Source organism: Talpa europaea (genome assembly GCF_964194135.1).
Source record: "Talpa europaea genome assembly, chromosome: 8".
Lineage (NCBI taxonomy): Eukaryota > Metazoa > Chordata > Mammalia > Eulipotyphla > Talpidae > Talpa > Talpa europaea.
In genome coordinates this window covers 34,416,552-34,442,549 of record NC_140075.1, presented here as the reverse complement: position 1 = coordinate 34,442,549, position 25,998 = coordinate 34,416,552, and the positions used below count along the sequence as shown (strand labels likewise).

Here is a 25,998-nt window from a genome sequence, read left to right as displayed (position 1 = left end):
TAAAGAAGGAAAAGCGGGCCTCCCTGGTGGCACAAGGGGTTAAGCACCGCACTATGAAGCAATTTGCAGCCTCTGCAGCAAGATTTTGAATGCCAGCCAGCCAGCCAGCCAGGGAGCAACCCACATGGCACAGCAGACGTCTCCTGACTCTCCCGCTGCTCCCCTCAGCAGCGTATTTCAGTCGATCTGCCTCTTCTGTTCCCCACTCTGTCTCTGGTGAATCCTCTCACACACCCCATCTCTGGCCTGTACCCCAGCGCTTGTATATATAAATAAATAAATAATCTTAAAAAAAAAATAAAGAAGGAAAAGCATACTTCAGGTTAGAAGTCCCAGGGAGCTTCATGGTAGAAATAAATCAGAAGTTGGATAAAAGACTAGTAGAACAGATACACAAAAAAGAGGCAAGAGGCAGAGTGTCAAAAGGCAGGAAAAGAAGTTAACATGATATATGAAGGGAATCGAGCGGACAAAAGTAAGCAAAACAACCTGTCTGGAACATGGTTTGGATATGGAGATAGTGGGAGACATAGGCTGGAGCCACTCCAAGGAAGCCCTTAAAGGTCAGAGAACAGAGGGCTAACTTGCAGTGAGTGATACAGCCACTCTAAAAAGCAAGGTCTGAAAGATCAGGTTTGCTTAAGGTGAAGAACTGACTGAAAAGGAATAGAGACCAGGACAAAAAGATTAGTTAGAAAACTATTGCTTTCTGGGCCTCCCCGGTGGCGCAGCGGTTGAGCGCTGGGTTGCGAAGCTGCCCATGGCCTCTGCGGCGCCGGTTCGATCCCCGGCTGCTCCTCAGCCACCGGAGGAGGGTCCCGCATGGCGCGCAGACCTCTCCTGCCGCCCGCTGCTCCCCTCAGCAGTGTACTTCGGTCCTTCTGCCTGCTCTGCTCCCCGCTCTGGCTCTGGTGAATTCTCTCACCCTCCCGCACTTCTGACTGTACCCAGTGCTTGTATAAACAAAACAAACAAATAAATAAAACATGCCTCTATAAAAAAAAAAAATTAAAAAAAGAAAAAAAAAGAAAACTATTGCTTTCTGTTTTCCAACCAGAGTGATGTCTTAACTCAATTTGATTAACTGATCTGCATGATAAATTACTGAATATGAGAGGCTGAAGAAATCAAAGATGACACAAAAATTATATAATCTCAGTTTTAATAATGGTCTCATGAGCATTATTTAGAGGGACAAAGAAAGGGGTATAGTTTCGAGAGGCAGAGTAAATTCTGCATGATTTATGAATAACTTGAGGTAACAAATTATGGCTAGAATGTGACTAGATTATGACTAATGAAGTCTGGGCAAAAGCACAAATTATCATGTGCAGCATATCAAAACTATAAAGGCTGACATTCAAATTATAGAGGAATAAGCAGGCTCTAGTGAATAAGACAATATGGGAAGAATCAACTAATCCTAAGTAGAAATGGAGCAGGATGGGGCCTCCCTGGTGGTGCAAGGGGTTAAGCACAGCACTATGAAGCTATCTGCAGCCACTGCAGCACGAGTTTGATCCCTGGTCAGGGAGCTACCCACATGGTGCAGCAGACCTCTCCTGTCTTGCCTGCTGCTCCCCTCAGTAGTGTATTTCAGTCAATCTGCCTGTTCTGCTCCCCATTCTGTCTCTGGTGAATCCTCTCACACCCCCTCCCACCCCACACACATGCTTCTGGCCTATACCACAGTTCTTGCATGCATAAATAAACAAATCTTTAAAAAAAAAAAAAGAAGAAGAAGAAGAAAAGAAAAGAAAGAAAGAAATGGACCAGGAAATAGCAAAAAGAAAGAAAGAAAAAAAAAGCAAGATAACCAGGAGCAAAGGGTGAGGTAGGTAGATTACAACTGTGACCGGATCTTGGGCAGGAACACAAAAAGTCCCCCGGAAAGAAGGCAGTGCACAAACAAGGAAGTAGCTGTGGAATAATAGCTAACACAACACTATTACACATTTCTTTTTTTTTTTTTTAAACTATGTGGTAGGCATTGTTGTAAGCATTTTAATGAATTTATTCACTTAAACTTCATTTTACAGATGAAGAAACAGGGGCACAGAAAAGTAGAGTAACTGCCCAAGGTTATACACATACTAAATGGCAGAGCCAGGATCTGAGTTCATAACACCTGTTATGTACAAGGGTCTCTACATATATATATTTGGCAAACACTGAGCTTATGGGGTTTTTTGGCAGGGGGAGGGGTAGTAATATGCTTCTCATTCTCCTTTCTGGAACATGACCTTTCACTATTCAACCAAAGGCATATACTACCTCAGGAAGGATTATGGTTGTTAAAGGGAAAAGAGGTTATTTACTGTTCAGCTTCAAAACAAAACTGATGCTTCTTTGGATTTGTAAGAAAGCAACACCTTCAGGGAGGATCTTTTTTATTTTCTAATAGCTCCTTTTGTTTATCAAGAGATTGACATGGTTCACCTAGACCCACACAGCTTTCATACAAGCTATAGGTAGTAAGATTTCAAGTTAGGATAAGAGGAATACCCTATACCCAGGAGGAAAGAGGAATGAAAAGACAATGTGTGAATCATAGATCCCCTTGTTATGGGCTGAAATATGTTCTCCCAAAATTTACACTTTGTGGACTCAACCCCTAGGACCTCAGATTGTAATGTATTTGGAAACAAAGTCTTTAAAGTGATTAAGTTAAAATAAGGTCAATAGACAGGGGTTGCGATCTAATGTAACTGGTGTTCTTATAAGAGGAGGAATAAACATTAGGGATGAAAATACACAGAGGGATGACCACGTGAGGACAAAGCAGCAAGAGGGTGGCCATCTATGAACTAAGGAGAGGGGGCCCTAAAGAAAACAAACCTGCTGGCACTTTAGCCTTGGACTTTGATATGCCACAACTGTGAGAACATAAATTTCTGTTATGTGGTATTTTGTATGGAAGCCCTAGCATAGTAATATACCCCTCTAGAATGGAACCTTATTGAATGAAGGTAAGAAATAAATTTGGGGGAATTCCAGAGAAGTGGGGCTTCCTTCTCACTCCTTGGACACTTATGGACAATTTCAAGCTCCCTTAAAGAATTTCTGTGTTGTAATTAGTGCAGGTAATAGACTGAAAAAGGCAGGACAGTACAAAAACTGAAAGAAGTCTATTATTACCATTCCTTTGGATTTCTAGATATCCAAAGGTCTGACAGTAGCAGTGTGCATACCTAGCAACTAGATCTTAGTCTCTAATACCATTTTCCAATAAAAAGAACCAGGGCTCATTGGAGAAATGACTGATAGTAGGACTACTAGGAAATATATAGGAAATATACAAGAAGAGGGAAAGAGTTGGTCACAAACATGGAGTATTACCCCAAAGGGAGATAAGAGTCAACTGAAAGAGCTCCCCAATAGCCAAGGCTGGAATAATTTGAGCAACAATATAAAGTAGCATTGGATTAAATGTATGAAATAAACATCCATGAGTCCATACTAGTATAAATAAAGGATTGAATAAATTAGTAAATGAGGAAGAAGAAATTAAGGACCATGTGGAATAATCCCAGATAATATGTTACTCTGCCTTAAGAAGGTAGTACATAACTGTCACTCATTAAGTATGGCTGCATAAGCAGTTGAGCGCTGGGTTGTGAGGCTGCCCGCAGCTTCTGCGGCGCTGGTTCAATCCCCGGCTGCTCCCCGGCCACTGGAGGAGGGTCCCACATGGCGCACAGACCTCTCCTGCTGCCCGCTGCTCCCCTCAGCAGTGTGCTTCGGTCCTTCTGCCTGCTCTGCTCCCCGCTCTGGCTCTGGTGAATTCTCTCACCCTCCCGCGCTTCTGGCTGTACCCAGTGCATGTACAAACAAACAAATAAATAATAATAAAAAAAAAATGCCTCTATTTAAAAAAAAAAAAAAAAAGTATGGCTGCATATAATGACTTTTTCCCAAAGCGAAAGGGACAAAAAAAAAGTAACTTTTCAATGAAGAAATCTGACAAACACTGCCTCCAGGCAGGTGAGCAAGGTTAAAAGTTATAGTGATAAATCATTTATGTACCCCTAAAATAAAGCTGTGAGAACGGCACCTTATATCTGTGATATTCTTTTTTTTTTTTAAAGATTTATTTATTTATTTATACAAGCACTGGGGTACAGTCAGAAGCGCGGGAGGGTGAGAGAATTCACCAGAGCCAGAGCAGGGAGCAGAGCAGACAGAAGGACCGAAGTACACTGCTGAGGGGAGCAGCGGGCTGCGCACCATGTGGGACGCTCCTCTGGTGGCAGGGGAGCAGCCGGGGATCGAACTGGCGCTGCAGAGGCTGCGGGCAGCTTTGAAACCCAGCGCTCAACCACTGTGCCACGGGGGAGGGCCCTATCTGTGATATTCTTACCAAAAACCATAATCCCAGTCTAATCCTGAGAAAAATATCAGACAAGGACATTCCATAAAATACCTACCCAGTAATCCTCAAAACTGCCAAGGACATCAAAAGCCAGGAAAGTGGACCTCCTCTGGTGGCACAGCGGTTGAGCGCTGGGCTACAAAGCTGCCCGCAGCCTCTGCAGCACCGGTTCGATCCCCGGCCACCAGCAAGGGTCCCACATGGCCCGCTGACCTCTTCTGCTGCGCCCGCTGCAACCCTCAGCAGTGTATTTCTCGTCAGTCTGCCTGTTCTGCTCCCCGCTCTGGCTCTGGTGAATTCTCTCACCCTCCTGCGCTTCTGACTGTACCCAGTGCTTGTATAAATAAATTAATAAATCTTAAAAAAAAAAATCACAAAACCCAGGAAAGTAAAAAACTGTCACAACCAAAAGGAGCCCAGAGACATGATGACTAAATGTAATGTGGTACCCTAGATGGGATCCTGGAATAGTAAAAGGATATTAGGGGGAAACTGAGAAAATGTGAAGTATGGATTTTAGTTAATAATAATGTATCAAAACTGGTTTATTAATTGTGACAAATATACCAAACTAATATAAGATGTTAATAACCAGAGAAATCAGGTATGGGGTATTCAATAACTCTGTACTATATCTGCAATAATTCATTCCATAAATCTAAAACATCTAAAATAAAATTTCATTTAAATAGAAAAGAATACAGCCTGGGAAAAGATTCCTTCCAACAGCCCCTATACATACATGCTACCAAAACAGCTCAGCAAGGATAAAGGAATCTTTGGTGTGGAACACTGCAATTCAAGAGTGTACATGGGGGTGATGCTGCCCAAAGATCCTGGTCTCCAAAAGGTTGTGAAGACAGTAGTCAAGCATCCAAACACCACCTGATACTTAATATAATGCCCCTAGAGGACTCTCAAAACCACATGTGGATTTAGATCATTCTGTGCATTGTCTTAGGAACATGTAAGATTTAACCTCTATCTCAGACACTAGCTTAGCACTGAGAATGTTAACATGACACCTTAGGCTACGACTTAGGAAATCTCAACTTGACCAGCTGTAACTATCAGGAAAAATTTTCATCTCACATTACAAGTGCCAATACTCTATTGTAATATCCCACTCTGTCATCTTCAGTGCCTTGGTTATTCCTTACTAACTTATCTTTATCTCCTGATACTTGCCTTGATTTCAGGTACCACATGCAGAAAGAACATCAGACAAGGGGACCATCTTTTTAAGCGTAACTTTTTTGAAGACACTGGTGAGGTATTTTGTAGCATGTCCTCTAATACGAGGCTGTTTAATGCTTTCTCATGAACAGCCTGGGGATTCTGGACTAGGGGTAATAATACCACAGAACTACAAATGCAGTTCTTTTAAGGAACAAGAAAACTTTCCTTCATAACTCACTAGTCAGATCATAAGCCCCTTCCTAAACTAATCACTGGGAAGAATTAAGAAATTACCATAATAGACTTAGACCAATCAGAACTTAGCCCTGAGTCATAAGTAAGAAGCACATATAGCAAGCAAAAATAGGGTTTGCCTGCAAATATGAAGGAAGTATGAATGGCTATTGACTAGGCCGCTCCCAGTGTCTACTACAGGCAAAAACTGAAAGGCAGAGCCTTTGCTCAAAAGAGACCACATTAACAAATGTGTTTTTAAATGGCAGAGATACTTTTAATGGTCAAATTTACTTTACCTTCCTCCAACATTATCACTATCCAGAGAGATTTTAGTTCAGTTGTACAAAATAAGAAGGTTTCAGGTTTTATTTTTTCCCTATAATTTGATTTGTAATGCGTCAAGTTGGATACGTCTACATATACGTGATCTTAAACCTGTACAATACCCAGGTAGGTGCTATGATCCCCATTTTACAGATGAGGAAATAGGTCCAAAGTACTTAAATAACTTTCTTAGAGATAATATAGCTATATGTACAGCCTTTTTTTAATATACCATGTAGTTCTCCAGATATTAAGGAAGTAGCAGTAATAAAGGAAATATCTCTGAAAGACAGGTTGCATCTATAGTTCTTTTAGACAAAGGCTACCATTTCTACTTGCCACTTAGAGTCTCCTCATTAACCCCAAGAACAAACATTCACGAGCACTACACAAAGATGCTATGGCTGGCTCAAAATATGGAATTAACATACAAGTAAGAGATATAAATTTCTGAGCCAGTTACACTTAGCCAAGTAAAGTCAAGATACCTAGGACAACATTTCCCACACTACTGTGTTACATTCTTCTGAACCATCATAACAAATATAACTTGAAAAATAGTAATCTGTGATCAAATTAACTGAAAGACACCATGTTAAAATTAAATCAACTTCTTTATTAACAGATTTCTAGGAGTCTTTATATGCTAGCAGGCATATTCTCCTAGAGGATACACTAATATTACTTAACATTTCTTTCCAGAAAGGGTTTTCTTTTTAACTCCTGACCTCCTTAGGACAGTATTCTTGTTTAACACTACTGTGAAAAAGATTGCTCTAAAAGGAAAGCAGAAAGAAATCCAAGAATAGAGTCTATTAAGTGTTGGAGGAAAAAAAAAATCCACCAAAGAATATAGTAAAGAAGGTAGAAAGCATATATGGAGAGTTTAACAATTAACAGGAGCAAGAAAGGAAAACTATTTCCCAAAATCTAGAGACAATCAACATTAAGAGAATAAGTAGGGGGTAAAAATAATAAAGATGCTTTTTAGATTTGACTAGGAAAACTGTCACCTGTGCCCTTCATGAGAATAGTTTCAGAAAAGGGATGGAAAAAAGGATGGCAGATAGAAAAGGAAAAGATTTAGGATTGGGGAAAAAAGATTTAGGATAGAGAATGAAAAAGAGGAAGTAGAGAGCATTTACAGACCACCACTAATTGGAATTCAGCAGGGACAGTAAAAAAGAAATAAGTTGATTAGGAGAAAGGAAGAACAGAAAAAAATTTAGAACAGGGACACCTACACCTGGTTGAAAATAAAAGGGACAGATTATAATAATCCAGGAGATGGAAGAAACAGAATCCAAAATATAAATTATAAGACATCTTTCCTTTCATATTACAGAATTTGAATAGTAATGCTTAAACCACTTCAAGTCTGAAGGCTTCATTTTAATACTCTAATATTTCATGGATATTTAATACTCTAATATTTCATGGATATTGGCCTTGGCCTGCAGCCGGCTGCTACTCTACACAACACTGATTTTTCAGTGTTTAGAGTTCAATGTGCAGTATGTGCATAGATTTGCTAATCTCGTGCCCCTCTCAGAGGAAGTCTTTCTATGTTGTGGTAAAGAGAAACACTTACCTGAGGGCCTCCAACTACCTTATGCAATAAGGTAGTTGGAAGCTAATGGAAATTTTAATCTATAATGATTTGCTATAAATAACTTTGATATACAAAATAAAAATTTGCAATTATAATAGGATCACATACCAAAAACTTGTGAATATTATCAAAGAAAGACATCCGCTTATCAAAACCAGAAATCTTCACAACTCTGCTACGCCAAAAGAAGTTGCAGAAGCCATAAGTTAGTAACATAGCTTCCAATATGCTGGTGAAAACAATTTAATAGCAGCTATTGTTACAGTTTACCTTTAAACTTGTTAAATTCAAAACTTCGTGTGGCTTCTCATCTGCATAAAACACCAACACTAATAACTACCTCAGCATACAAAATTTCATTTTATTTCCTTTCAAGAACAATGAGGATAATGACATGAGATTCTGTTGCTTAGGACATATTTTTTTGAGTCTACCTTTTTTGGTTAATTTCATTAGTCAAACTGAAGTCATAATTTTGCTTTACCTATGTTCAAATGCAGTTCATATACGCTACTCCAGGGCCCATCTATCTTAACATTTTGATCACAAAAAGAATCAGTAAATTCTGATTCTTTAATTACTTAATAATCAATGTAATTAGATTTTTTAAAAGTCACAATGCTTAAAAGATACATTGTAACCGCCAAAGTGGAAGCGTTAGAGGCCCCATTCTTTAAATAAAGAAATTAATATTGCTCAGTATGCACTGAATAAGGATGAGGCAACAATACCCACACCAAATCTGGCAGTTTCCAGATTTGTCTATCTGTGAACGTAAGGCTGCCACATAGGCCAGATGATTACTACTGCCAGCTCAGCAGCTGAGCTTGGAGAAAACGCGGCATCCACACACAGGCCACTCTTGAGAATCAGAACTTGGAGCCAGCTTCGTCTGGCAGCGAGTGGAGAATGTGGCAGTGATAAACCGGGTAAAGTGACAGAAACAGGGTTGCTGGCGGTAAAGGTAGCCTCCAGAGTTGCAATCCTGGAAGGCACAAGGCAGCCGATGGCGAGCTAACCTCCCCACCCGGGGGGCTGAAAGAAAAAAAATTCCTAGGGTAGCGGGGAGAGGTTTGTCCTCACCTTGTCATCCTCGCATCTCTTCCCCAGGCCCTCCTTGGCCTGCAGCCGGCTGCTGAGGCGGCCGTAGTCGGCCTCCTTCTGGTCGATCTGTTTCTTGTGTGAGTCCACCAAGAGCAGGAGATCCGAATTGCGCTTCTCCAGGCGCCCGCGGGCCACCTCGGTGCGCTGGACCTGGCCCTGCAGCTCGGCCACCTCCTCCTGAAGCAGGACGTGGCGGGAGGAGATGCTCCAGTAGTTGAAAGCCAGGGCGACGATCACCACCAGGAGCACCACCAGCACGAAGGAGGGCAGGCGGCCCGCCCGCCGGTTGGCCCCGAAGCCCACCATGGGGCCGCAGAAGACAGTGCCCGGGTTCTCGCCACCGACACCTGCGGACAAAACCTCAGGCCTCCGCCGCCGAGTTGCCGGGGGGACGCGGCCCCAGGGCCGGCAGGAGGACGAGGAGGCGGGCCGATTCGCCCGCGGGAGAGCTGGAGAAGGGGGCGGGGCCGCAAGCCCCTCCCCGCCCCCCCTCCTCAAATCTGGCCAGAGCGCGTCCCGAAGCTGCGATACCAACCTGCACCCGCCGGGCGGAACCTGGAGAGCCCGGCCGCCCGCACTCCGGCCCGACACCTCAGGTTAGGGGGCGGGGCCAGAAGCCGGAAGGAGGCGGGCTTAAACCTGGCCCCGCCCACTCGCTGGGTCCGGGTCGCCTAGGGGGCCATTTCTTAATTTCCGCTGACGCCCCCTGTTCTCGCGAGAAAGTGGGCTTCTCTCGCCTTTTGCGGGCTTATCTCGCGATGGTTATCTGAGGGCGCCGCGCGCGTGTGGTGACTCTGCGTGTGGGGTCAGCTCCCGCACCTGGCTGCTCAGTTTCCTGGACCCAGGGTCTGTCTAGGGAGTGGCCGCCCTGCCGTGGCCCTCGCCAGTGTTTGTCTTTGAGGCGGTCTGGGGCTGCGAACACTACTTAGGGAAAACCTTAGGTGAGCTGCGGGCCCACGGGGTGACGAGAAAGGTTTTGTACTTGCTTCAGTGGGAGATTTTCTCTGTAAAATAGCGGTGCCCCAAACATTATAGAGAAAAGTAGGGGGAACCGAGCTTTGTGACAGAAAACGGTGGTAGCAGCTTGGTTTCCAAGGTTGCTGCTGTCTTGAACGCAGAGAAATTTAAAATGTGGTGAGCTCCAGTTCTTAAATTCGCTGTGCTTGCACCCCCCCACCTCCCCAACCCCCTATCCCCCCAACCCCCCATCCCCCTCACACACCCCCACCCCCACCCCCCTACGCCCCCAACCCCCAGCTGGGCTTTCAAATACAGAGACCAGAGACTACCCAAAATGATAACTGCCTTGTAACTGACGTCCAGCACATTTTCGTTACAAATAGTACTCTTCCAAATTGCTTTTGCTTGCCTAGCCTCTCAATAACACAGTGTTACAGATGAGGAATCCAAGGCACAAAGATGTTTACGAAATTTTCTTAAAGACCCATACTTGTTTGAAAAGGCTTGATCATTGTACAGTGATCAGAGATTGCATTTACCAGGTTGCCTGTTACTGTAAGCTCAGCGTTAATGATAGTGATTTTTTTCCTGAGTATTTCCTTTGTACTTGTATTGAAAAAATTTTCTTTTCCTTAAGCTATTGGATCTGTCCTGCTTGAGGAGAAAACGGAGTCACTTAATTTTTCAAACCTCAAGTTCAAGAATTTCCATGAGCTTAAAAATCAAGAGTGCAAAGGCTTATTTTCATCGAAATCAGAGTGGTATGATTTTTAAACCGGAAGACTTGCCATCTTTGAAACATTGTTTTATGCCTCCTGTTCATTTCAAAAATAGTTACTTGCCTAATTGTCCTAGAGTAGCCTGGAAGAATTATTGCACCTTCCAAGAATCATGATTTCTGTCAGACACAGTAAAACAACACCAAAGTTAGTAATTTAGCTAACATCAATCTTGAACTCTATCAAACATCCTAACAGCTAAGAAATTCTCTCTGGTTTCAGATAAAAAGCAGTCTTTGGAAAAGGTGAGCAAAGCAAAAGTGGGACATCATTGACTACTGGCCTTGTTTTGCTTAACCAGCAGTTGAAAAATCTATAAAGTGATGTTAACCATATTACTCTTTCCAAAAGTGTTCTCATTTTTGGATATGTAAAAGTATAATATTGTACAAAACACATTCAGAGACCTTTTTTTCTTCAGTACTTTTTTTTTTTTAAGATATATTTTATTTGTTTATAATAGCACTGGGTACAGTTAGAAGCACCGGAGGGTGAGAGAATTCACCAGAGCCAGAGTGGGGAGCAGAGCAGGCAGACTGATGAAGTACACTGCTGAGGGGAGCAGCGGGCGGCAGGAGAGGTCTGCTTGCCATGTGGGACCCTCACCCAGCGGCCAGGGATCAAACCGGCGCTGCAGAGGCTGCGGGCAGCTTAGCAACCCTGCGCTCAACCGCTGTGCCACCGGGGAGGTCCTCTTCAGTACTTTAAAAAAAGCTATTTGATAACCTTATTCATTGTTTTACAGGGAACCCCGATATGAAATGGGTTGCCTGTACAGATGCAGAAGTAACTTGCTCAAAGTCATACATAAGTGGGGTATAAGGTCATTCATGGGAGGTGTATTCTTTAATGTGTCACCCAGACCCCCTACAAGGAATGAAGGACTTATCCCCTAGGTCACTGAAAGTACTGCCAGCTCATACCCCTCAGCTGTCAGCATGCATCAGAATTTCCTCAGCTGAAGAATGAGGGCTTTCTTGAGAATACCTTCTCCCATCCCCATGGTACATGCAATACTGGTCAATACAATACACTTCTTATGTCACTTCCCTATGTCAAATCCATTGTTCACACTTATATAGCAAGAAGCAATATACTACAGGAGTATTGTGGGTTCTGAAATAACAGTGTGTGAAGTTTCTCCCTACCTCTTGCTAATTTTGTAGCATCAGGCCAGATATTTAACCTCAGTCCCCAGTTTTCTCATTTCCAAAATGGCACTCAGAATGAAGTTTGGATCTATATAAAGGGGAAAATAGCTTAAGGTAGGCTTTTCTTCTTTCTCACATAAATCCAGAAGCACAGAGTCCGGACTGCTAAGGCAGGAACTTTCCAACTCATGGTCTGTCATCCCTACAATATGGACCTCATCTTCCCTGCCAGACATCACTTTCTTTATCTAGGAAGCAGGAAGGATGAAAGGCACTCCCTCCTCCAACTTTTTTTTTTTAAGATTCATTTTCTATTTATTTCTATTTATTTATGCATACAAGAACTTGGGGTAGGCCAGAGGTGCAGGGGGTAAAAGGATTCACCAGACACGGAGTGGGAGCAGAACAGGCAGATCCACTGAAACACACTGCTGAGGGGAGCAGCAGTCAAGACAGGAGAGGTCTGCTATAACATGTGGGTTGGCTTCCTGGCCAGGGATTGAACCCAGGCCACAGTGGCTGACAACAGCTTGATAGCATGAAACTTAACTCCTGCGCCACCAGGGAGACACCCCCTCCAACTTTTTTTTTAAGATTTATTTATTTATTTATACAAGCACTGGGTACAGTCAGAAGTGCAGGAGGGTGAGAGAATTCACCAGAGCCAGAGCAGAGAATAGAACAGGCAGACGGACGAAAAACACTGCTGAGGGGAGCAGTGGGCGTGGCAGGAGAGGTCTGCGCACCATGTGGGACCCTCACCGGCAGCCGGGGATCGAACCATCGCTGCAGGGGCTGTGGGCAGCTTCTCAGCCCAGCACTCAACCGCTGCGTAACCAGGAGAGGCCCCCGCCTCCAACTTTCAAAATATCTGGAATGTACATTTCCACTTCTCATTGACCCGAAGTTAGTCACATGGACACCCTCAGAGACTAAGAAGGCAAGGAAGTATAATCAATATCTTCAGTTGAAAATTGGGCTCCCTCAATAAAGGAAAAAGTGTGGAAAAAATATAAAGAAGCAAAAACAAACTGACACAAATATGGTTGTGTACAGTGCTTAGAACTGCACTTAATAAGTACTAAATAAATGTTGCTACTGGGCCTCCCTGGTGGCTCAAGGGGTTGAGCGCTACACTATGAAGCAAACTGCAGCCTCTGCAGCACGAATTCAATCCCCAGCCGGCCAAGGAGCAACCCACATGGCGAGGCAGACTTCTCCTATCTCTCCCACTGCTCCCCTCAGCAGTGTATTTCATCCGTCTGCCTGTTCTGTTCCCCGCTCTATCTCTGGTGAATCCTCTCACCCCCGCATCTCTGGCCAATACCCCAGCCCTTGTATACATAAATAAACAAATCTTTTAAAAAATTAAATAAATGTTGCTACTACTGCTACCATTACCAGCAATGATTCTAAGCTTGTAGGAAGGACATGAACAAATCTATATGTTCGCTCACTTTTGTCCATGTATTGAATAAATACAATCACAATGATATTGCTAAGATAATAATTAAGAAATACTTAATTAGAGGGCTTCCCTGGTGGCGCAAGGGGTTAAGCACACCACTATGAAGCTATCCGCAGCCACTGCAGCACGAGTTCAATCCTCAGCCTGTCAGGAAGCTATCCCCATGGTGCAGCAGACCTCTCCTGTCTCACTCACTGCTCCCCTCAGCAGTGTATTTCAGTCAGTCTGCCTTTTTTGTTCCCAGCTCTGTGTCTGGTGAAAGCTCTCACCCACCCCTCCCTGCACCTCTGGCCTGTACCCCAGTTCTTATATGCATAAATAAATAAATCTTAAATACTTAATTGGAAGTGGTATTATGGTGTAATGCTTTTAGGTGAAATTTTTAAAAGTTCATCTTCATGGCACTATTATTGAAAGCCTGCTTTGTTCAAGGCTTTATATCGTGGAGTATGTATTAATTAATTGACTACTCAAGCATTCAGTGAGAGTCTGCTGTGTGCAGATATTGTTGTAGGTAGGAGGAGTTGCAGGGCATAGCAGAAACATAAAGGTCCTCATGAAGCTTCTAGTCTCTTCCTCCTTTACCAATGCCCAGCCAGGGAATTATTCAGTCTACCTACTTTAAATCATTTTTGAAACCTCGCACCCCCTGCTGCTCTCAAATAGAACTGACCACTGCTTTATTGTGCCTCCATGTGGTGTCCTCAGTTTATTTTGCTGTGTCACATCTGTCTCCTACTAGACTTTTTTTTTTTTTTAGAGGCATGTTTTTATTTATTTGTTTATTTTTTTATTTGTTTGTTTTGTTTATACATGCACTGGGTACAGTCAGAAGCGCGGGAGGGTGAGAGAATTCACCAGAGGCAGAGCGGGGAGCAGAGCAGGCAGAAGGACCGAAGTACACTGCTGAGGGGAGCGGCGGGCGGCAGGAGAGGTCTGCGTGCCATGTGGGACCCTCCTCCGGTGGCCGGGGAGCAGCCGGGGATCGAACCGGCGGCGCAGAGGCCGCGGGCAGCTTCGCAACCCAGCGCTCAACCACTGCGCCACCGGGGAGGCCCTCCTACTAGACTTTTGATAAATATTTTCCTGCAGGACTATCGTAATAGAGAGTACGGAATGGGTTGAGATTTTGTTTTGACTCCAGGTCTTTAGACTTTTTTCCCTTTCCCAGTGTCTGCCTCACACTTGTTTCTTTACAATGTCTTCAAACTTGTCTGAGACAGTTTTTGATATCTCTTAACTATTTCAACATATTTTTTTCTTACATTATGGAATTGTAGAACAGAAAGGGAATTTAGAGATTGCCTAACTTAAAAACTTCCATTTTATAGGGATGAAGATGAAAATCCACAGAAGTAGTATGAGTTGCTCAAAACTATTCAGTTCTTCCAGTTAAAGGCAGAATAGATAAGAAGCAAAGCATTCTTCTATATCCAGCAAAAGTCCTTCTATATCCAGCAAAAGTCCTTCTATATCCATAAAAGTCTTCCTCCAAGTTCAAACTTTAGCTCATCTCTTCCTCTTCTGAATTATGCACTTAATATCTACAAATTGAATAGTTTTTGGCCATAGTTATAGAGTTAAATACTGTCTTACATTGTTACTCAACTATTTCACATAGGTGTATCTTGACTGACCTCTGTTAGCTGTTGATAAAGCACAGATTTTGCCATTTTTATTTTTTCTTTCTTAGAAGTTACCATATAGTAGCTAGTAGATATTAAGAAATACATAGGAAGTGAACTAATGGGAACATGGTGGGTAGTTAGTAAATATTTTTAACTAATGGATCACACTTTTTACATATTTTTCCAAAATATAGTGGTTCTTGTTCTTTACATTGTACTGCACTTTTCTTGTTATTTTTAAAAACCAGACTTAAAATCTTGGCAGCTAGTGAAAAGATGGTCATGCCTCTGCACAGACAACTGCAATGTATTTTTTCTGGACTTGGCAGAAAACCTGAGGTTTCTGCCCTATTTTTTGTTTTCTGTACTGCAGTTCATCTAATCTTCTAGCTCTTGGTGGCTTTTTCTGCTAGACATTGTTCTGTAGAATGACCCAATTAAAAGTGGCCCCATTTAATGTAGTGGAACTTTATGTAGGGTTGGTTTCAAATGATCACCCTGTAATTTTCCAAACCTTTATTTTACTTACTTTGATTTTTGGATGCAGTGTAGCTGCTGCTGGTGCTAGTGATGTTCCAATAAAATCCTTCTGCACTGATGTTCATGTGGAAGATACTGCTTTGAGCAGAGCTAGTGCTGTGTCGTATGGTACCCTTTAAAGCAGATCCTTGTTTATCCATTGTTTGAGCTTAAGTAGAAACAAAGGGTCTTTATTTAACCTATAGAATTTTTCAGTAAATCTGTTGGTTTCAGTGTGTTGCTTGTGTTGTTTTCAGCAGTGCAGTCTCCTGATGTTTATCAAGTAAACATGATGATGGATTGAACTCACTTTACTGCCCCTGTTCAGGTGCTATGTTTTCAATCATCAGTACCTTGGAGAAGCATCATATTATACCCTAAGACAGAACAGAAACCAGAGTGTGCAAAAGACTACATTTTGAAGCAGGTTAGTATAGCAAATTTGAAATAATAATATGTTTTGAAATGTCTGGCAGCATTTCCTTATTAACATTATATTGGCATATACAGTGTTCTTTTTTTGGGCATCTGGACATTGTTAGAATTATTGTAAATCATATTAAAATTATTGGTATTTAAAAAAAAGATTTTTTATTTATTTATGCAAACAAGAACTGGGGTATAAGCCAGAGGTGCAGGGATGAGCGTATTCACCAGAGACAGAGTGGGGACCAGAAAAGTGAGATCTATTGAAATACACTACTGAGGTCTGTGGTGCCATGTGGGTTAGCTCCCTGGCGGGGGATTGAACTAAAGCCTCAGTAACTGGTGATAGCTTAATAGTGCTGAGACTTTAACACCTCTGCCACCAGGGAGGCCCAAATTATTGGTATTTTTTTTTTAAATCTGTTAGATCACTTTTGTAGTCAGGTAGTATTTGTGGTATGTGACTTGATCATGTTCTATGTACACTGTGGTATTTCACGCTCCCATGCCTTGGCATACTGTTTCTCTTTGAATATACTCTCTTCTCATTCTCTGAGTTCATTTAGATACTGTTTTTTTTTTTAAAGATCTATTTATTTATGCATGCAAGAACTGGGGTACAGGCCAGAGATGTGACGGGGGGTGGGGTGTGAGGGGATTCACCAAAGACAGAGTGGGGAGCAGAACAGGCAGATTGACTGAAATACACTGCTGAGGGAAGCAGTGGGCGAGTCAGAAGAGGTCGCTGTGCCATGTGGGTAACTCCCTGGCTGGGGATCGAACTTGTGCTGCAGTGGCTGCAGATAGCTTCATAGGTTGCGTCTTAACCCCCTGAGCCATGAGGAAGGCCCCATTTAGGTACTATTTGAATGCCTCTTCCAGAGCAGTTTCTTCTTTGTGCCACTGCTATGCTTGACTAACATGTCTGCTATTATACTTATAATACCTGCATCACAGCTATTAGTTTATATACTTTTCACCCTGTTAGATTGTGAGCTCTTTATTTTTTTTAATTAAAAAAATTTTTTTAAAGATTTATTTATGCATACAAGAACTGGGGTACAGGCCTAAAGTACAGGGGGTGAGAAGATTCACCAGAGATAGACTGGGGAACAGAACAGGCAGACTGACTAAAAATACACTGCTGAGGGGAGGAGTGGGCAAGATAGGGGAGGTCTGTTAAGCCATGGGAATTAACTCATGCTGTGCTGCAGTGGCTGCCTATAGCTCCATAGTGCTGAGACTTAACCCCTTGCACCACCAGAGAGGCCCTGTAACTACATATGGCCTAAAGAAAGGATGAGATCAATCTCCATATCTACTTGAAACTTGACAAAATTCCCAGGGTAAGATCACCAAGAGCAAAGGGCTGAAAAACTAGTGCAGGTAGTATCCAGCCTATCTATCTATTTACCTCTTTCTCTCTCTCTCTCTCTCTGATGTTTTTACAGTATACACATGTATATATATGTGTGTGTGTGTGTATATATATATATAGATATATAGATATATGTAGTGTTTCCCCCCAGTTTCTTTAGAAAATATTATTTTAAATGCATTTCCTGGGGCCTCCCTGGTGAAGCTATCAGCAGCCACTGCAGCACAAGTTAAAATCCCTGCCAGAGAGCTAAACCACATGGCAAAGCAGACCTCTCCTGTCTCGCCCGCTGCTCCCCTCAGCAGTGTGTTTCAGTCAATCTGCCTGTTCTGGCACCCACTCTGTCTCTGGTGAATCCTCCCACTCCCTCCACCCTGCATCTCTGGCCTACACCCCAGCTCTTGTAGGCATAAATAAATAAATCTTTTTTAAAAATGCATTTCCCTTATCTCAGCTGAATTAAAAGAAAAACAGCTTTTTCATACTTCCATCCTAGTGATTCCTAATTTATATGTGTGGGGGGCCATTAATATAATAATTAATGCTCTCAACTAAAAAGTAAGAGGACTGTGGGGTTTTTTTTGTATTTAGATAATAATTTATTTTCATAATTTTATTGAAATAACATCACATTGCACCATTATATGAGTTTCAGGTTTGCATCAGTAAAATCACCATGTGTATAGATGACATTAAATTCTCCACTGAAAGTCAAATTCTGTCTTCACCATGCAATTGACCCCTTTACCTGATTCTTCCATCCTCTCTCTGCCTCCTTTGTGGTAACCAATAATTTGGTCTTATCGTGTAAAAGTTTATTTTTATTTTATTTAGTTCATTCACTTTGTCTGTATACCACATTTAAGTGAAATTCATGCAGTGTTTGTCTTTCTCTGAATTATTTCACTAAGCATATTTTCATCTAGGTTCACCCATGTTGTTGCAAATGGAGGACTATGTTTTTAAAAAAAACATTTAAATTGATGCAGCTCTTGGAGGGCTGATCTTTTAACTTATTGACTCTTTTAACAATTGGATCTTGGTTTTGAACACCAACGCAGAAAAGATTTTTGGGGGGATATTTTATTTTTATTTATTTATTTTTTCAATTTTTTATTTTTTAAATTTTTTACATCATTGTTCATTTTTAAACAATATTCGCTTTCCCCCACCGCCCAAGTGTAGTCCCCACAGAATTTCCTTCACCAATCCACCCATGCACCATCACCACAGTACCCTGTGCTCCTCCCGCCCTCCCTCTGATCACTCTCCCTCCTCCTCCCCTGCAATATGTCTCTGATTTATAATTGTCTGTTTTTGCTTTGTTGTGTTTTGTACTGTTATTATTATTTTACATTGATGTCTTATTTGGTTCCCCTCTATTCCTGCTATAAGTGAAACCATCTGATATTTTTCTTTTTCTTTCTGGCTTATTTCACTGAGCATAATACCCTCTAGCTCTATCCATGTTGCTGCAAATGGCATGAGTTTATCTTTCTTGATTGCTGAATAATATTCTATTGTGTATATATACCACATCTTAAATTGATCCAGTCAGCTATTTTTGAGCATTTCGGTTGTTTCCAGGTTTTACCTATTGTAAATAGTGCTGCAATAAACATACGGGTACAGGTGTTCTTTTGAATCAATGTTTTTGTGTTCTTTGAGTAGCTCACTAGGAGTGGAATTGCTGGGTCATATGGTAGCTCCATTTTTAGTAGACTGAGGAACCTCCAGACAGCTTTCCATAGTGGTTGGACCAGTTTGGAGAGTTCCTTTTCACCACATTCTCACCAGCATTTGTTGTTGCTAGTTTTTTTGATATGTGCCATTCTTACTGGTGTAAGGTGGTATCTCAATGTGGTTTTGATTTGCATTTCCCTGATGATAATGGCTGTTGAACATTTTTTCATATGCCTGTTGCATTTCCTTTTTGGAGAAATTTCTTTTAAGTTCGTCTGCTCATTTCCTGACTGGATTGTTTACTTTGTTTTTGTTGAGTCATATGAGTTCTTAGTATGTTTTTGTGATCAGTCCCTTGTCAGTTGTATGGAATACAGAAATTTTTTCGCAATCAGTAGGGTGTCTCTTTGTTTTGGTTAATGTCTCTAGCTATACAGAAGCTGTTCAGTTTGATGTAATCCCAGGTGTTTATCTTTTCCTTGACTTTCTTTGTTTTGGGTGAAGATGTTACTGAAATGTATGTCTTGTAGTGTTTTACCTATATTTTCTTCTATATATTTTATGGTTTCAGGTCTTATGTCCAGTTCCTTTATCCATTTTGAGTTGATGTTTGTGCATGGTGAGAGGTAGTAGTTTAATTTCATTCTTTTGCATGTGGTGGTTTTGGGAGAGTTTATTTATTTATTTTTGCATAGAACAACTGGGGTGTAGGCCAGAGGTACTGAGGCTGAGAGATTCACCAGAGACAGAGTGGGGAGCAGAACAGTCAGATCTACTGAAATAACTCTGTTAAGGGGAGCAGCTGGGGAGACAGGAGAGGTCTGCTGACCATTTGTGGGTTAGCCACATATGTGGGAATCGAACTCAGGCTGTTACGGTGATATTGCTGAGACTCCCTAGACCACAAGGGAGGCCCCAACCCAGAAAAGATTTATAGTGTTTAAGAGTACAAACTTGTAACAAGTAGTAAATAAATCATAGAGAACTAATGTGTGGTATAATAAATATAGAAAATAAATTACCTATAATGTGATAAATATTGCAGTAATGGTAATACTATTAAATAAATGTATCAAAGCAACACGCCATTCATGTTAAAAATACATAACACTTCATGTCAAATTTATCCGATTAAAATAAAAATAAATAAAGGTAAAAATAAAAATAAAATAATAATCCACCTTTTTTAAGCCATAAGACTTGCTGACTTCCTTGGAATTATTATCCCATCGAACATGGGAAATTCTGCTCTCATTACCTTTGTGCTTAATTTCATTCCATGAGATGATTTCTCTTTGGGCCAATGTTTGCTATGTTTTCCTGTGGCAGTCACTTGCAACTTCATAAAATATTAAATCAGAATCTAACAGCCTGGGCATTTCCCCATATTTGCATCAATTAATTTGTAATACTGAATGGGGGTTAAAATGATCTGTCCTTCTCAAATGAATGGCCAAAGTGCTGGTTTAAAAATTGATCTAATCGATCAATCTTATATAGAAATGTAGACAATCTGAACTAATAGTGTACATGGTGGACAAAGTAAAGTTCCAAATTCTAGAGGTTGGATTGCTTTAAATCATATCTAATAGGGAGAACCACCACATAAATTATCAAAACAGGTTGTATAAAACTATTGGAAATTTATTACAATACATATTTTGAAAATTTTTTCACTAGTGAATTCTGTGGAACATTTTTTAAATATATTTTTTACATATATTTTCTTACCCTATGGTTAATTTTGGGCCATATTTGATTTCTCCCCTCAGCTATAGGCTCTGTAGTTCTACCACCACCATAACACCCATGATCTGTCACCACAGTCCTTTGTGCTCTTGCCATCCCTGTTTTGACCCCCTCCTCTCCATTCCCATGTTTGCCTCTGATCTATGGTCAACTTGCTAGTTTTGTCTTTTTCCTGATCCTGAGTTTGATATCTCTATATTCTCCCTATAAATGAACCATCTGATATTTAACTTTTTCCTTCTGAACTTACTTTGCATAGTATAATCCCTTTGAGCTTCATCCATGTTGTCACAAATGACATAAGTTTATCTTTTTTGATCCCTGAGTAGTAGTCCATTGTGTGTATATACCACATCTTCTTGATCCATTCCTCTAATTTGGGGCATTTAGATGGTGTCCACATTTTGGCTATTGTAAAGAGTACAATGCATATTATTTAACTAGCAAGTTTACCTTTCTAATTATGTTTCATTTAAGATATTGTTAAAATTTTCTAATAATTCTGAGTTCTCAGCTTTATTTGTTCTATGACACAAGAGGGATTATAATAACCAATATGATACTTGTCTCAGGTTATCTGAATTCCCTGCAGTCCTACCTTTTTATTCGCTACCCATGAAATATTACGGAATGCAAGTAAATGAGATTCCTTATAAAAGGAATCACTACTTGATTTTTCCGACAGGGAGCTAAGCTGGGCCTAACAAAATCAATATTCCTCTTGGAAAATATTTCAAACAAGTCACAATCAGAGTCAAACGTATTATTAGTACATTGGTGGTAAGATGGGAATAATGAAAGTGCAATAGAAAACAAGGTTTCAAGAAGAGATGGTCTCTTAGAACTCATTCCAAAGGAAGAAGTAATTACACACTGCCTTTCTCAGTTTATGCCTCTTGCCTTTGGGCCAGTCTTTTTAATAATATATTTGACCTTTAATAAGCCTTTTACTATTGGAAAGGTTGAACTAGCATCACTACCACAGTTTTAGAGAGCAGGACAGTGAGGGGGTCACCAGGAGAGGGAATAGTCATAGCCCATCCTTAGCTGATTTCTATTCTTTATCTGTTCAAATCTTGCTGTATTTTATTAGGTTCAGAATTTCCCCAACTCTGCTGCTACCATACCTCTCGTTTGATGAGAGTAGGAAGCATTGAATCCCATATTGATTCTGAAGAAGCCAGGATTCTTAAAGGTGACACTAATGACATTTGGGGAAGTTAAATCTTTGCTGGGATGGGGGCTGTCCTGTGCATTGTAAGATGTTTAGCAATATTCCTAGACTATACCCACTTGATGTCAATAGCATCACCTCCCCTCAGTTTTGACAACCAAAAATATCTCCAGACATTGTCAAATGCCCTATGAAGAGGAAAATGGCCCCACAACAGAGAATCACTAGGATGGAAGTATGAAAAAGCTATTTTTCTTTTAATTCAGTGGAGATAAAGGGAAAAATGTGTCTAAAACAATATTTTCTAAGGAAACTAGCGGTTTTAAAAAAGCAAAACACGGGGCCTCCCTGGTGGCCCAAGGTGTTAGGCACTGCACTATGAAGTGGTCCGCAGCCTCTGTGGCACGAGTTCAATCCCCGGCCGGCCAGGGAACAACCCACATGGTGCAACAGACCTCTCCTGTCTCCCCCGCTGCTCCCCTCAGCAGTGTGTTTCAGTCCGTCTGCCTGTTCTGCTCACCACTCTGTCTCTGGTGAGTCCTCTCACCCCCCTGTATCTCTGGCCTAGACCCCAGCTCTTGTATGCATAAATAAATAAATCTTTTTTTTAAAAAAAAAGCATACTGCTCAAAGCAAAATTCTCTTTTTTTTTTTAAAAAAAAGCCAAACACGAAAGTATTGTACAGTAAATAACAATGATGGTTATATAACATAATGAATGTACATAATGAATTGTTCAACTAAAAATGATTAAAAAGTAAGTTTCATGTTATATACATATATTTTTACTAATTTTTAAATAAGTATAACATTGTTCAAACACACAGATTTCTAAATCTATTTTAATTAAACTTTAATGACAGATTAGTATTGCTAGCTTAGTTTATCATGTACATATATCGAGGTTCTTCACATTGTTTCAGCATTGTCTAGGCATCTCTACCTGAGAACCCTTTTTTGGGGAGGTATTTTAATTTCTATTTTGTGCCAGGCATCTGAGCTAAATCTCCTAGCCAAACAGAATGTTGGGCTGCCAATTAGCTCACAGTTCACTATCTGAAAGGACATTATAGCAGACGGGATCTTGTCTTACAGCTATAAAAGTTGAGGTTAAAACAGATTGAGTGACTTATGCAGGTTCACAGAGATCCTCGAAGGATGTGCCAGGACCAGGCCCCAGATAACTGCTTACAGTTCAGGTCTCATACGGGCAAACTACACTATAGCTCATCTATGGATATACATTTTTATCAGACTCTGCAAGTGTCTTTTGGGGATTCCAACCGTTCTTATAAAAGGGGAAAGGCCTAAAGAGAAGAAAATGGATAAGGTAGGCGAGGGGCGGAGCAACATGGCGGCGAGGAGACGCTGCGAGTAAGATCTCCCATTAAAAAAAGTTAATAGGGAGGAAAAGCGGCAGGTCCCAGTGAGAACTGGGACACGGAAGATAAACGGATGACTCCAGCAAACTGCCCGAAGAAGAAAGTTGCCATAAAAGAGGACCAGAAGGGAGGGAAGCGCAGAACCCTGCTCCCCTCCCCCGCCCACAAAGTCGGCACTCTCCGACCGGCAGAGAGGAGGGAAACAACAAACCAAAACGGCCAACAAGAAAAACGGACGCAGCAAGTGGGACTGTGAGTGGAAAGGAACTATTTCAGCCACCACACCCCGTGAACGGGAGCTGTGGAGAACCCTGCAGGATCCGCCGTGGAGGTGAGCTCCAGGCGCCATTAAAGAGAGCCCCGCCCCCCAGGAGGAGACCAGCACCAGCACACAGCCCCGGCTGCCCGGTAAGCTTGCGCAGAAAGCGGCGCCCTGATCCAGATCGGATCGCAGCTGCCCAGGTCCCCCCGCCTGCGACCTAGGCTTGCGGGGAGACCGAGGAGGCCCTCCCTGAGTGAGCAGGAACAAGGCGCCCAGGCAGGGAAGCGGGATTCAAAAGGCGCCATTCCCGCGCCACTGATCTGGGCTACAGCCCGCGTCCTGGAACTGAGGGCTTTGGAACTGAGACCCGGGCACGAAATTAGGGGCGTGGGTTCCCCACGACGGTGGGGCACAAGGCAGACACAGCACCCCAAAGCCGTTGAGGTGTACCCTACCATCCGCGCTCTGCTCCCTGTCCCACGGGGTGGAAAATCAGCTCCCCAAGGGCTCTAGGAGAGATCTCTGGCGCCACCTAGCGACTTGAAGCCAGCACAGGCTCCTGAAGGAGCTAGTGGCCAGCTGGGGAGTTAGCCCACACTGGGCCCCTTCCGAACAAGTAGTCTGAGCCCACAGGGAGAGCGAGCACCCACAGCCGGGGCAGACCAGGCGCGCAGAAGAGTGTGCCTCAGACCAGACATGCAGGGAGTGTGTCCCACATCACCATTTTAGAACAGGGACATTTCTTCAGTAAAGACTACCTGCAGAAGGCTTCCTCAGGAGCCAGAGGTGAGCGGGGGAAGTTCGCCCACGCCAGACCCCCTCTGGCCTGCAGTCCAAGCCCAGAGGGGAGCAGGAACCCACCGCCGGGGCAGACCAGGCGCACAGGGGAGTGTGTCCCCACATCGGCATTTTTGAACAGGGACCTTTCTCCAGTAAAGACTGCTTGAAACTGACAGATGACTCCTGGAGGAACCAGAGGGGAGCAGAGAAGCCCACCCAAGATGCCGGCCAGTCCCAACAACACAGTGTCCCAACGCATACGGCAAATTAGAAAACAGACAGTAGGGAGGAGAAGAACCACACGCAACCTAGCAACTCTCCAGAGAAAAAGCACACCACAAAAAGAAAGCCAGCCCCCAGATTGCAACGACAATAACTTGGAAGAATTTCTGAGCCTTCCAGAAAGAGAATTTAAAATTGCCGTGATTAAAAAACTGACAGAAGTCATAAAGGAAAACAATGATAAGGGAAAAATAATCAACGATCAGAAGAATGCAATTGAGTCCCTAGAGAGGGAAAACAATGGTCAGAAGAAAGAAATTGAGTCCCTAAAGAGGGAAGTAAAAGAAATGCAGGAGATCAAAGAATTAATGGAAGAACTAAAGAATTCTGGGAAAAGCAATGAAAGCAGAATAGATGAAATGGAAGAACGAATAAGTAATCTTGAAGACACAGAAATAAAAAGAACCAAAACAGAAAAGGAAAGAGAAGTGCGAAGGAAAAAGAACGAGGAAAGACTTCGGGAACTATCTGACTCCATGAGGAAAGGAAATATAAGAGTTATAGGAATACCAGAAGGAGAGGAGAGAGATGTAGGAACAGAGAAAATATTCAAAGAGATAATTGAAGAGAACTTCCCAAATGTGAAGAAGGAGCTGAAAATTGATTTACAAGAAGCAAGAAGAACACCAAACTTCCACGACGAAAGGAAAAATACAGCAAGACACATAATAGTAAAGCTCCCAAGAATCCAGGACAAGGAAAAAATAATGAAGCTGGCAAGAGGGAAGAAACAGATAACATTCAAAGGAAAACCAATCAGGCTGACATCAGACTTCTCCGAAGAAACACTACGGGCAAGGAGAGAGTGGAGGGACATAGTCAACAGACTCCAAGAAAACAGATGCCAACCAAGAATACTCTATCCCGCAAAGCTCTCCTTCCTCTTTGAAGAAAGAATATGGACCTTCCCAGACAAACAGAAACTCCGGAATTTCATTGCAACTAAACCCCCACTCCAAAAAATACTACAAGGAGTCCTAAAGCCAGAACCTCAGAGGGACGAATAACAATGAAAGAAGGCCAAAAAAAAAAAAGTTATTAAAAGAATAAATAAATAAAATCAAAGGAAAGACAAACACAATGGCAAATACAGATGTTAACATATCAATATTAACTCTAAATGTAAATGGACTAAACTCTTCAATAAAAAGACACAGAGTTGCAGCCTGGATTAAGAAACAAAACCCAACCTTTTGCTGTCTCCAGGAAACACATTTAGCTACAAAAGATAAAAATAGGCTCAAAGTTAAAGGACGGAAAACAATCCTACAAGCAAATGGACCAAAAAAGAAAGCAGGAACAGCTATACTTATATCAGATAAAACAGATTTCAAACTCAAAAAGATAAAAAGAGACCCCAATGGTCACTACATTATGATCAAGGGGACAATACTTCAAGAAGAAATAACACTCATTAACATATACTCACCAAACGAAGGAGCACCAAAATATATCAGACAACTGTTGTCCTCTCTGAAAACAGACATCAGAGAAAACACATACGTAGTGGGAGACTTCAACACACCACTATCAACAATGGATAGATCAA

At 41.9% G+C, this 25,998-nt stretch overlaps 1 protein-coding gene across 6 annotated transcripts in view; it reads right to left on the bottom strand.

The window, feature by feature from the left end:
• The window catches only part of GOLM2 (golgi membrane protein 2), a gene marked incomplete at both ends in the record, with an annotated part of 84,636 nt that extends 75,502 nt beyond the window's left edge, over window positions 1-9,134 (bottom strand). For all 6 annotated transcript variants that reach the window (XM_084239646.1, XM_084239649.1, XM_084239647.1 and 3 more), the window contains one exon: window positions 8,808-9,134. In XM_084239646.1, the coding sequence (XP_084095772.1) occupies window positions 8,808-9,134 (327 nt within the window). The remainder of the gene's footprint in view (window positions 1-8,807) is intronic.
• Between the last annotated feature and the right edge of the window lie 16,864 nt (window positions 9,135-25,998).